Source organism: Poeciliopsis prolifica, unplaced genomic scaffold, assembly GCF_027474105.1.
Source record: "Poeciliopsis prolifica strain line A6 unplaced genomic scaffold, Auburn_PproV2 SCAFFOLD005, whole genome shotgun sequence".
In the NCBI taxonomy this organism is placed as follows: domain Eukaryota; kingdom Metazoa; phylum Chordata; class Actinopteri; order Cyprinodontiformes; family Poeciliidae; genus Poeciliopsis; species Poeciliopsis prolifica.
In genome coordinates, this window is record NW_026562380.1 from 9,665,432 (window position 1) to 9,678,717 (window position 13,286).

General features: G+C 42.4%; 1 protein-coding gene across 1 annotated transcript; it reads left to right on the forward strand.

The window, feature by feature from the left end:
• The first annotated feature begins 8,590 nt into the window (after positions 1-8,590).
• On the forward strand, positions 8,591-13,127 carry LOC129359889 (phosphoglycerate mutase 1-like). Its single transcript, XM_055029835.1, has 4 exons — positions 8,591-8,873; positions 9,787-10,061; positions 11,254-11,434; positions 11,621-13,127. The coding sequence occupies exons 1-4, from the start codon at positions 8,735-8,737 to the stop codon at positions 11,788-11,790; spliced, it is 765 nt and encodes a 254-aa protein (XP_054885810.1). The 5' UTR covers positions 8,591-8,734; the 3' UTR covers positions 11,791-13,127.
• The last annotated feature ends 159 nt before the right edge of the window (positions 13,128-13,286 follow it).

A 13,286-nucleotide genomic window follows, 5' to 3' on the forward strand; every position in this document is an offset into this window, starting at 1 on the left:
GAACTGATATCGTTTCCATAGCGATGACCAGAGGCAATACCTTGCCCTTGAAGTCCAGTGAGGTCACTGATGAGGTCATCAATGACAAAGAAATTCTAAAGTAGGAATCTCAGTGCTTCAGTCAGGATTCAGACAGCTTTCAGAGAAGATTTGCGAACAACAATGTCTTGTTTGAACGCACTCGTGCCTTTCTTGATACCACTGGGTTGGGGCGTAGGATACGCCGTTTGCACCGCAATGAATAATTTATTTGATTATCGTCTTCCTGAGGAGGACGAAGGAGGTTGTCAGGACTTGCCGGTTTCTAAGGAGTCACAGGACGTTGAGGATTTTGAGGAGGAACAAACCAACCCGGCTGGGGAGGTTTGTTCCAAACCAACGGACATCTTAGGGACTGTAGAATTAGACCCGATCGTGACCCTACCAGAGAGTACCGCAAAAAACGGTACTGTCTCCAGACAAACTGACCCGGCTGGGCAGGATTGTCAAGAACCGACGGCTCCGTGTGCTGTTTGTGAGACAGCAGACGGAGACCTGCCAGACTCAGTTAGTACTGAGTCTGGCAGTACTAACTTTGAGCAAACCGACCCGGCGGGGGAGGTTTGCTCAAAGTTGACGGAAGACCTTGTGTGCCAGAGACGAGCCGCAGAAGCATCTGCCCCGGCTGGGGAAGATGTATCTGCGGCCGACCTTGCAGCCCAGGTTCTTGCTGAATTCACAGCAGAAACCTTGGCTTCAGTGGTCCCAGCTCTTAGATCATCACCAAGGTCTCTGAAAGGCACCGCTACCAGAGTCTTTGAGGTACCAAGTTCCCTGGCTAGGGAACTTGGTACCTCAGAGGCACAAAACAGGTCTTTCAACGGTAGGGTCATGATTTCTTTCGAAATTAACAGTTTACCGGACGAGGATCATAATTCATAAGAGAGGGTCGGGTTAGACATGATAGATTGAGGGAAGTGGATGATGTTTAAGGATATTCTTGGGTGTGTTGTGGAGGAATTGGGCCACACACACCAAATATTGGACCACATTCCTGTCGGGGTGTGGACAAGGATCGATTTCAGTGAGTTTGGTGCAGCGCGGTCAAAACGTGAGTGATAGGTTTAAATTAATAACTTGCATTAACACTAATCATTGTCCTTATGAACAGTTAGACTGTTTAGTTGTTCTAGAATGTGTGATGTTTCTGGAGGAGCAGGAAGCGTGACAAATTGTAAACATATGCCAGCCGCCAGAGAACTGACCTGGCAGGAGTACCTCAAAGGCTAGGTTAAAGTTTATTAAGACAAAAAGTCCATCTTTTTTGATAATTTTTAACACCCCATGCCTTAAATCCCTAGGAGGACTTTGTTAAACTTTGACACAAGTAAAAGTTAAAATCAGGTAAAATTTGACATTTGACCCAAAATCGCCGCCTCCCTGTGCATCTTAGGGGGTATCGTCAACAGACTTTTTTTCTAAATGGGGGTGGAGGGATCTGCCTACGTATAGAGTTTCAGATTTCTACGACCTGCAGTTCTTCTAAACTCGCGATAGGTGGCACTGTAGAGCAGATTGGCCACGTCCGCTTGCGACTCCATCCTGACATTTTCCTGGGGGGGAATTTTGGGTCAAGTTTGGTGAGGTTTTGCATGTGATAAAGTGGAGGGCATTGGTTGTTTTGACGTTGGTCGTGGCCGAGTTTCTGAGAGTGAGGTTACTTGTAAAGGATCAATACTTAATATTGTCAGTTTTCTTACAGTTTTTCTGTTTTCTCAGATTTGTTAGTGGTTGTTATTAGTTTAGAGTGTCCCAGTTTTGTTGTCTGTTTTCTTAATTAGCTAAAATGTTTCTGTTTTGCATTTAAGAATTTTTAGCTTGCTTTTTAACAAAGCCAGCCTTTCATCGTGTTGTGTAAAAATGCCCACAGGCCTTCATAGAAAAAAAATGGGGCCCTGTCAATTGCAAAATTAATTATATTAAGGAAAGAGAGTCAATTTGTAATCCAGTTTTTCTCCAAGAGAGGTGGGTGAGATTATCAATTAGCATTGTTAGCTTAGCTACAGACTGCCTCCATTTCACCAGCGTCTAATTAATTAAGGAAAATCACCAAGATATTAATATATTAACTTGTCTCTTATACCTTTTACCATAACAACAGGTGTGTTAGTCAGCAGCAGCTCTTGTCCTTCCTGACTGAAATTATAGCTGCAGAATGTAACTTTTAAATATATATTTTGAGAAATAATGGTTTCTCAACCATTATTTCTCAATGGTTGAGAAATAACATTGACCGATATAAAATTCCCTTCTCACCCACCGCGGGTGGTTCTTATCCTCTGAGCTCGGGTCCTCTACCAGAGGCCTGGGAGCTTGAGGGTTCTGCGCAGTATCTTGGCTGTGCCAAGGACTGCACATTTCTGGACTGAGATGTCTGATGTTGTTCCTGGGATCTGTTGTAGCCACTGCTCCAGTTTGGGGGTTACTGCCCCGAGGGCCCGATGACCACAGGTACCACTGTGGTCTTCATCTTCCAGGCCCTCTCCAGTTCTTCCCTGAGGCCCTGGTATTTCTCTAGTTTCTCGTGCTCCTTTTTCCTGATGTTGCAATCACTTGGTATTGCTACATCTACCACAACGGCTTTCCTCTGATGTTTATCCACTACGACAATGTCTGGTTGGTTCGCCATTACCATTTTGTCTGTCTGGATCTGGAAGTCCCACAGGATCTTAGCTCTGGCGTTCTCCACCACCTTTGGGGTGTTTCCCACTTTGATCTTGGGGTTTCCAGTCCATATTCTGCACAGATGTTTCTGTACACTATGCCTGCCACTTGGTTATGTCGCTCCATGTACGCTTTCCCTGCCAGTATCTTGCACCCTGCTGTGATGTGCTGGACTGTCTCAGGGGCCTCCTTGCCAACCTACCTGGGTCTTGTCTGGTGTGGTAGATCTGGGCCTCTATTGCTCTGGTGTTTAGGGCCTGTTCCTGGGCTGCCAGGATGAGGGCCTCTGTGCTGTCCTTGAGTCCAGCTTTTTCCAGCCATTGGTAGGATTTACTGATATCAGCCACTTGGTTATTTGCTGGTGGTACATCCCATGTAGGGGTTTGTCCTCCCATGATGGTATCTCTGGCACCTCAACCTCCGTTCCCTGTTGTCTGAGACATTCACTGAGCACATTGTCTGTTGAGGCTTTGTCCCTGATGTATTTATGGATCTTAGTTGTTTCGTCCTGGACAGTGGTTCTCACACTCACTAGTCCTCTGCCTCCTTCCTTGCGGCTCGTGTACAGTCTCAGGGTGCTGGATTTGGGATGGAACCCTCCATGCATTGTTAGTAGCTTTCTGGTCTTAATATCTGTGGCTTTTATCTCCTCCTTTGGCCAGCTAATTATTCCAGCAGGGTATCTGATTACTGGCAAGGCATAGCTGTTTATCGCACAGATTTTGTTCTTGCCATTGAGCTGGCTTCTCAGGACTTGCCTTATTCGTTGGAGGTATTTAGCTGTGGCTCCTTTCCTTGTGGCCTCATTGAGGTTGCCATTTGCTTGTGGTATACCTAGGTACTTGTAACTGTCCTCTATGTCTGCTATTGTTCCTTCTGGGAGTGAGACCCCTTCTGTGTGGATGACCTTCCCCCTCTTTGTGACCAGCCGACCACACTTCTCTAGTCCGAATGACATCCCAATGTCAGTGCTGTAGATCCTGGTGGTGTGGATCAGTGAGTCGATGTCTCGCTCACACTTGGCGTACAGCTTGATGTCATCCATGTAGAGTAGGTGACTGATATTGGCCCCATTTTTGAGTCTGTATCCGTAGCCAGTCTTGTTGATAACTTGGCTGAGGGGGTTCAGGCCTATGCAGAACAGTAGCGGGGACAGAGCATCTCCTTGGTATATGCCACATTTGATGGACACTTGTGCAAGTGGTTTGCAGTTGGCTTCAAGGGTGGTTTTCCACAGCCTCATCGAGTTTGCAATGAAGGCTCTCAGAGTCCTGTTGATTATACATCTCTAAGCATTCAATGATCCAAGTATGCGGCATTGAGTCATAGGCTTTTGTAATCAATCCAAGCCATGCACAGGTTGGTGTGTCGGGTTTTGCAGTCTCGGGCAACTGTGCGGTCTACGAGGAGTTGGTGTTTGGCTCCTCTGCTATTTACACCGATACCCTTCTGTGCCGTGCTCATGTGTTTATCCATGTGTTTGCTTATCTTGGCCGCTATGATGCCTGACATGAGCTTCCAGGTTGTGGAGAGGCAGGTTATTGGTCGGTAGTTGGGTGGGACTGGACCCTTTGATGGATCCTTCTGGATTAGGATTGTCCGCCCTTCAGTTAACCATTCAGGGTGAGTCCCACTTTGTAGCAGCTGGTTCATTTGGGCTGCCATTCGCTCATGGAGAGCAGTGAGTTTCTTTAGCCAGTAGGCATGGATCATGTCAGGCCCTGGTGCTGTCCAGTTTTTCATACCTGAGACTCTTTCTTGGACATCTGTCACAGTGATGGTTACCGGGGCTTGCTCAGGGAGGTTGCTGTGGTCCTCTCGTAGAGAGATCAGCCACTGTGCATTGCTGTTGTGGGACGCCTCCCTTTCCCATATGCCTTTCCAGTATTGTTCCGTCTCCAGCCTTGGTGGGTCTGCTCTGTTGTTATTGTTACCCTGCCATTGAGAGTACACCTTAGCTGGTTGAGTGGAGAAGAGCCGGTTAATCCTTCATTCTCCCTTGTGTATCTCTTTAGGGCGGGACAAGGCTTGGAGCCTCTGTTTGGCAGTCTCGAGTGCTTCAGGTATGGGCATCTGCCTGTACTTTCTGGGTACTGGTCTTTTCATTGCACCCTTGTGGAGCTCTGACAGTTGGCTCACTTCCCTCCTTGTTACCTTGATTTTAGCCTCTAACCGTCTTTTCCATGGTGGGTATTGGGTCTCATGGTTGCTCTTATAGCCAAGTATCTCAAGGATCACTGATGCTGAGTTGTAGATCAGCTCATTGGTTTCTGTTATGGTGTTGGTAGGGATCGTTCTCAATGCTGCATTCACATTCTCAATGAGACTTTCAGATGGTACTTCACTCAGCCGTTGTAATTGGCGCCGGGAGGCCTGGTTGTCATTCGGGTCATGATTCTCTCTCTCAGGTCAGCAGCTGTCTCGTTCAGCTCTGTTTCGCTCATTGGGGCCGTGTATCCCCTCACTGGGTGGGGACTTGTAGTTAAGTCCCCACAGTCCTGACATCCGGGTTCCTCCCTTTTGCCGTAGCATTTGTGTTGTATCTCGTCAATCTCAAGTTGTGATAGCAGTTGCCGTTTGCGGATGTTGGAACACTGAGCTACTAGTTGTTTAGCGCTTAGTGTTGACTGGGGATGTCGAAGTAACCATTCCTTCCCCAGTCTTTGCATGTAACCTCTCTCACTAGGGTTACTTGAGTAGTAGCATTCCAACAGATCCACATTTTCATCTCTCGCCCATTTCCGTCTTGTTCCAGTAGCCCATTTGTCATCAAGGTGCTCTGGTTCCCCAACACCTGACGCAGACCTTGTTTGGGGCGACGTCTGAGCCGGCATGTTATGCAACTTAGTATCTCTCATGGTATGAGGTAGGCAGTAGCTTGAAGGGTCTTGCCTAAGGACCCAGACTGGATTCGAACCCTGCCCTCTCGGGTGATATACTGATGCCTTATGTATTGAGCTATCCAGTCAGCTATATATATATATATATATATATATATATATATATATATATATATATATATATATATATATGACAGGTTAATTAGACATTTTAAAATATTTGAATTTCGACACACTTACACTGTCTTTATTACAAAGTGTCATTAACAAGTCAACATGAACACCTTTCCTTATAATTCTTATTTTACAAACGTTCTAAATTTTTTATCAGCACAATTTAGATATAGTTTATATCACTATTTCTTTTTTACTGCCAGCATTATTATTTTTAACTTGATTAAATGATTAGAAAAATAAAATCAATGTTCATCATGAAGGTCATCAGTCTTGCAGAACTGATATCGTTTCCATAGCGATGACCAGAGGCAATACCTTGCCCTTGAAGTCCAGTGAGGTCACTGATGAGGTCATCAATGACAAAGAAATTCTAAATAGGAATCTCAGTGCTTCAGTCAGGATTCAGACAGCTTTCAGAGAAGATTTGCGAACAACGATGTCTTGTTTGAACGCACGTGCCTTTCTTGATACCACTGGGTTGGGGCGTAGGATACGCCGTTTGCACCGCAATGAATAATTTATTTGATTATCGTCTTCCTAAGGAGGACGAAGGAGGTTGTCAGGACTTGCCGGTTTCTAAGGAGTCACAGGACGTTGAGGATTTTGAGGAGGAACAAACCAACCCGGCTGGGGAGGTTTGTTCCAAACCAACGGACATCTTAGGGACTGTAGAATTAGACCCGATCGTGACCCTACCAGAGAGTACCGCAAAAAACGGTACTGTCTCCAGACAACTGACCCGGCTGGGCAGGATTGTCATGAACCGACGGCTCCGTGTGCTGTTTGTGAGACAGCAGACGGAGACCTGCCAGACTCAGTTAGTACTGAGTCTGGCAGTACTAACTTTGAGCAAACCGAACCGGCGGGGGAGGTTTGCTCAAAGTTGACAGAAGACCTTGTGTCCCAGAGACGAGCCGCAGAAGCATCTGCCCCGGCTGGGGAAGATGTATCTGCGGCCGACCTTGCAGCCAAGGCTTTTGCTGAATTCACAGCAGAAGCCTTGGCTTCAGTGGTCCCAGCTCTTGGTTCATCACCGGGGTCTCTGAAAGGCACCGTTACCAGAGTCTTTGAGGTACCAAGTTCCCTGGCTAGGGAACTTGGTTCCTCAGAGGCACAAAACAGGTCTTTCAATGGTAGGGTCACGATTTCTTTCGAAATTAACAGTTTACCGGACGAGGATCATAATTCATAAGAGAGGGTCGGGTTAGACATGATAGATTGAGGGAAGTGGATGATGTTTAAGGATATTCTTGGGTGTGTTGTGGAGGAATTGGGCCACACACACCAAATATTGGACCACATTCCTGTCGGGGTGTGGACAAGGATCGATTTCAGTGAGTTTGGTGCAGCGCGGTCAAAACGTGAGTGATAGGTTTAAATTAATAACTTGCATTAACACTAATCATTGTCCTTATGAACAGTTAGACTGTTTAGTTGTTCTAGAATGTGTGATGTTTCTGGAGGAGCAGGAAGCGTGACAAATTGTAAACATATGCCAGCCGCCAGAGAACTGACCTGGCAGGAGTACCTCAAAGGCTAGGTTAAAGTTTATTAAGACAAAAAGTCCATCTTTTTTGATAATTTTTAACACCCCATGCCTTAAATCCCTAGGAGGACTTTGTTAAACTTTGACACGAGTAAAAGTTAAAATCAGGTAAAATTGACATTTGACCCAAAAATCGCCGCCTCCCTGTGCATCTTAGGGGGTATCGTCAACAGACTTTTTTCTAAATGGGGGTGGAGGGATCTGCCTACGTATAGAGTTTCAGATTTCTACGACCTGCAGTTCTTCTAAACTCGCGATAGGTGGCACTGTAGAGCAGATTGGCCACGTCCGCTTGCGACTCCATCCTGACATTTTCCGGGGGGAATTTTGGGTCAAGTTTGGTGAGGTTTTGCATGTGATAAAGTGGAGGGCATTGGTTGTTTTGACGTTGGTCGTGGCCGAGTTTCTGAGAGTGAGGTTACTTGTAAAGGATCAATACTTAATATTGTCAGTTTTCTTACAGTTTTCTGTTTTCAGATTTGTTAGTGGTTGTTATTAGTTTAGAGTGTCCCAGTTTTGTTGTCTGTTTTCTTAATTAGCTAAAATGTTTCTGTTTTGCATTTAAGAATTTTTAGCTTGCTTTTTTAACAAAGCCAGCCTTTCATCGTGTTGTGTAAAAATGCCACAGGCCTTCATAGAAAAAATGGGGCCCTGTCAATTACAAAATTAATTATATTAAGGAAAGAGTCAATTTGTAATCCAGTTTTTTCTCCAAGAGAGGTGGGTGAGATTATCAATTAGCATTGTTAGCTTAGCTACAGACTGCCTCCATTTCACCAGCGTCTAATAAATTAAGAAAAATCACCAAGATATTAATATATTAACTTGTCTCTTATACCTTTTACCATAACAACAGGTGTGTTAGTCAGCAGCAGCTCTTGTCCTTCCTGACTGAAATTATAGCTGCAGAATGTAACTTTTAAATATATATATATATATATTTTCTAACAGGTTAATTAGACATTTTTAAATGTTTAAATTTCGACACGCTTACACTGTCTTTATTACAAAGTGCCATTAACAAGTTGACTTGTTAATGGCACTTTGTAATAAAGACAGTGAACACCTTTCCTTATAATTCTTGTTTTACAAACGTTCTAAATTTTTTAGAACGATTTAGATATAGTTTATATTACTTTTTTTTTTTACTGCCAGCATTATTATTTTTAACTTGATTAAATGATTAGAAAAATAAAATCAATGTTCATCATGAAGGTCATATCTGATGACGCCCTCCACTACTATTGGTTGAGAAATAACATTGACGGATTCTGATTGGATGTAAAAACCAGGAAGTCAGACGATAACCAATCCCCAGCATATAAACGCTTGACGGCAAATATTTGACCTGTCTGCTTCTTGGAGCTGCAAACTCTCAGCTCACCATCATCATCACCAGCATCAGTTTGAATCAACTTGATAGTTTATATTTATTTTAACGATCGAAGGTTGCAGAGCAGCATTGAACATGGCGGCCTTCAAATTAGTGCTGATTCGCCACGGAGAGAGCAACTGGAACCAGGAGAATCGTTTCTGCGGCTGGTTCGATGCAGACTTGAGCGAAACCGGGGAGAAGGAGGCGAAGAGAGGAGGACAGGCTCTTAAAGGTGTGGGGGCTGCTGGCGTTTTATAATTGTCTGCGGCAATCCGGCGTCATGTTATTCCAGACATGCAGCAGTGAGTCGCATCATTGCAGTTGCATGCATCTTGTCGCAAACCGACACTGAACGAGACCGGGGGGCGGGAGAAGAGCCTTGACGTGGTGCAAGTGCAATAACATCACATAGGACAATAGCAGTGTTGTTGAAAGTTTCTTTTCCAGGTCAAGGAGAGATGACAATGGGTTACAGTTAAATAGTCAGGTATTAGTCGGGAATGACAGTTTCTGCAAATGATTCTGAGTCATTTTTTCTTGCAATAAGATACAGAGATATTATAAACGAAATCAAGGATCCTGTGTGTGTACTGAACAATTGTTCATAAAACATGTTTCAGGTAGCATCCAATGCGTTCAGTTGTGCAGTTTTACTTATTTATTTCTTACACCCTTTCACAATAAATGTCATCTCCAGGCACTACAAAATAGATTCATCCATCACAGGACTTTTATATAAATATATAAAAAGTATATAAAAGCAACAGGATTGGCAGAGAAAAGCATAAATAGTTAATAACTAGGAAAATTCTGAATAGTGCATTATATACAATGTAGAATCCAATTGAGTCTGAATTTAATTCACATGCATCTAATTAATTCCAACTCCTATTAAAATCATTTGATAAGATTTTTATATCCAGTCAAAGTTAGTACTACTTGTAAAGTAAATTTCACTCATGATCTATTGCCAACTGTTAAAAAAATAATCTAAAACTGAATTTTGACAACAGAGATCCTGGATTATGTTTAATGAGTAAAATGGAAATTTCATATTCTGCAAATTGGTCCAAAATGATATGATGCTAATAAAATAAGTTTATGTTTAACACAATTGTATCTGTGTGTCTATCTGCATTTCACAGATGCTGGTTTTGAGTTTGATCTCTGCTACACCTCTGTATTGAAGCGGGCCATCAGGACCTTATGGCTCGTCTTAGACGGCATTGATCAGATGTGGGTGCCAGTCCATCGGACCTGGCGGCTCAATGAGCGCCATTATGGAGGTCTAACTGGACTCAACAAAGCTGAGACAGCGGCTAAGCACGGAGAGGCCCAAGTGAAAATCTGGAGGCGCTCATTTGACATCCCTCCTCCCGTCATGGGCCCCGACCATGACTACTACACTATCATCAGCAAGGTTTGATATGGTTATCGACAGTGTAAATACACAGACAATCAACTGCGTTGGCATTCAGATTTTGTACATGTTGACCGGCTTAGTGCTTCCACATTATAACAAAATGGAGGCATGCCTTGTATATTTTTTTAGCCATGTCTCAATGATAACTGACATGCCTGCAATATTTAAAGGGCAATATTGGGATAAGGGATTGCACATATAAGATGGAACGAAACATGATAACCACTGGAATTAAATTCCCTTTTGTTTGCTTGCAACACCCTAATGTTATTGCCTAAGAGCATGTCTAGTGAGAGTTAATATGTGACTGGCACAACGGAGTACTTCTGGGTTTAAGTTCAAAGTTCAGATAAGGTGGAAGCCGCATGGTATTATTTTAAAATGGTTAGGCAGATATAAAGGTGGGGAAACTTTTATCACTGTTACTGGTGCAGCAACTGGTTCCAGAAACATCTTAAATGGGGTAAATAAAATAAATTGTGTCTGCACTGCATGTTCAGGCTTTAGACAGAACCTTCAAAACGTATTGATACCCATTTAACTCTTTGGATTAAAGTTCACAGCCATGAATTTCAATTTATTTCTTAGGGAATTTATGTGATACACCAAAAACATAATGATGAACTTCCCTTTTCTTGCTGAAGAAAAGCATTCCCACAGCATGTTGCTACTTCCACACTGCAGGGAAGGCGTTTTGGGGGTGATGTGGAGGTTTGCATGCAGGCCAAAAAGTTCAACTTTTGCCTTATTAGACCTGAGCATTGTGTCCTCTATACATTTTCTGGTCATCTGCAAGCAGTGTTTTGTTTGGGTTTCTGTTATTAATTATTCTTTTCACTCTCCCAATAAAGGGTGTATTACAGTGAACAAATAATAATGCACCTTTGGCTCCTTGGTTGCCTTTGTGATTGATGATCTCCTTGTCCATTCTGTCAGTTTTAATTGATGGCCTTGTCTTGGTTTAGTTTTCTGCTATAGCTGTCATTTTAAACAACTGATTAAACTAAACATTTCAAACAAACTTACTGAATCTACAAACCTGATTCAGACAGCTTGTACATAGGTAAGGCACTGGTTTGTGCACCATTTCGAAACCAATTTATGTCCAAATGTTATTAAAAGAGGTCAAAATGTCTTTTGTTTCTTCTTTTCTGTCCAACCTTACATTCTGGTGTGGTTTTCTTTGCAGGATCGTCGCTATGCAGACCTAACTGAGGACCAGCTGCCATCCTGTGAGAGCCTGAAGGACACCATTGCACGTGCACTGCCTTTCTGGAATGAGGAGATTGCCCCTCAGATCAAACAAGGGAAACGGGTGCTCATTGCTGCCCATGGAAACAGTTTGAGGGGAATTGTGAAGCACTTGGAGGGTGGGTGCCGATGCACTTTACAATTCACTCTAAAAATATATCCGTCATTACTTACTGTCAATTTGTTTTCTTTGAACACACGTTTTCAACAAGCAGATTGTATTGGCATGCAAAAGGTTTTCTGTAAATCAGTGGAATAAATTATCCGTTAATGAGAATTAGCTTTCTGTGTGTAACAATCCATAGGAATGTCAGACGAAGCCATCATGGAGCTGAACCTGCCAACTGGCATCCCGATCCTCTATGAGCTCGACAAGAACCTGAAGCCAGTGAAGCCTATGCAGTTTCTGGGAGATGAGGAGACTGTGCGCAAAGCCATGGAGGCTGTTGCTGCTCAAGGAAAAGCCAAGAAGTAACAAGAGAGAAATGAATAAATAAATAAATAACATAATAGTCTATTTAGTGTGAAGGTATAAGTAATCCCTGAAAGCTAACCTCAGATTAGTGTGTTTCCCAAATGCTAATAAGTTTCAGGACATGCAGTGACTTGCCTTGCATATCTGGGACTTGCAGGGCAAGTCACAGATATGGATGGATATATTTCAGAGAAAGTGAAACCACAGCTCTCAAGAGATGGGAAAAAATTATAAAATAATATTTATTAGGAATTGTCAAAGCTTGTAGTAAAATATATATATACCGACTTGAACGAAACTTGAATGTTGCCATAAGCTTGAAACTCACAAGATTTTTAGTTTAATTTTTGATGCTCAACATGCATAGTATGTTTGCAACAAGTAAAAACTTACATACTCTGTTTATTCTGTGTTTTTAAGTTTGTTTTCTGCACCAGGGATCCTTTAATGCGTGATTGCATGTGGCATTTTGAATATGTGCTTTTATTTGCTCAATTTTCAGTGTTTACTTCAGGAAAACTATTCAAGGGAAACAGCTGTGTAATTTTTCTTGAGAGTGAGATGGGATTTTTAGAGCAGGAAATTGTTTTTCTTTCACTGCATGTCTTTAGGCTGTGCACCATCTTTATGAATGTTGTCTGTGTTTTTGTCTGAAATCTAGCAACTTTTGTCTCTGAACATTGACTAATATCTCTTTGCAAGTATAACACTATAAAAAATGATCATTCCCTTATTTTGCTAAGAGTTTACCAATTTTACAGTGCTAAGAACAGACGAAGAGTCTCAAACTAAACTGTTTGTGTGGTTTCACCATATTTGGTGTTATTGGTTTAATGTCCCTCCCACCATGTCCTACAATATTGTTGCTTGTTTTAATTTATGCAATGGTGCTTAAAAGAACCATTAACTAATCAATCAAAAAGTATATGTGTGTCTGTGTTGTCTTCCTGCCTCTTTATGAAAAGTACTTCTTTGAGAAAGTGATTTTAAATGTAAACATCAACACATGGATAATGATTCAATGGTGATGTGGATTTTTGCTTGTTGGCCAAAAAGTTTAACTTTTATCTGACCAGAGCATGTGTCCCCTGTGTCCTCTATATTGTGTGCTGTGTGGTAATCTGCAAACAGTGCTTGTGGCTTTCTGTCATCAGTTGCTTTCTTCCCTCTCTCCCATAAAGACTAGATTTGTGAAGAGTACAATTAATAGTTGCTCTCCTTGACCCACTTGTCATTTTCAATAGGTGGCCATGTCTTACTGTGTTTGAACTTTCAATAATGATGTCCAAAGGGTCACTTGGGGGATTTCAATGGAATAAAAAGAGGTCACTCTGTCAGTGTGTGATTTTGATAACGCTTCCGCTGTTTTAGTTTGTTCAGTTGCTTCTTCGAAAAATATTTAATCTGTTCTAATAAAACATACTTTAATCCTTAAAGGAAGTGAAATTCCAGGGTAACAAAACAAGTTTTTTTGTTTTGTTTTTTTTAAGAATCAA

What these genes read in the sequence shown, in the direction of transcription:
- LOC129359889 (XM_055029835.1), top strand. Translation starts at nt 8,735, where the DNA reads ATGGCGGCCTTCAAATTAGTGCTGATTCGCCACGGAGAGAGCAACTGG. An exon ending in AGGAGGACAGGCTCTTAAAG is followed by an intron (nt 8,874 to 9,786) that starts GTGTGGGGGCTG and finishes TGCATTTCACAG; the next exon opens with ATGCTGGTTTTGAGTTTGAT. An exon ending in ACTACACTATCATCAGCAAG is followed by an intron (nt 10,062 to 11,253) that starts GTTTGATATGGT and finishes TTTTCTTTGCAG; the next exon opens with GATCGTCGCTATGCAGACCT.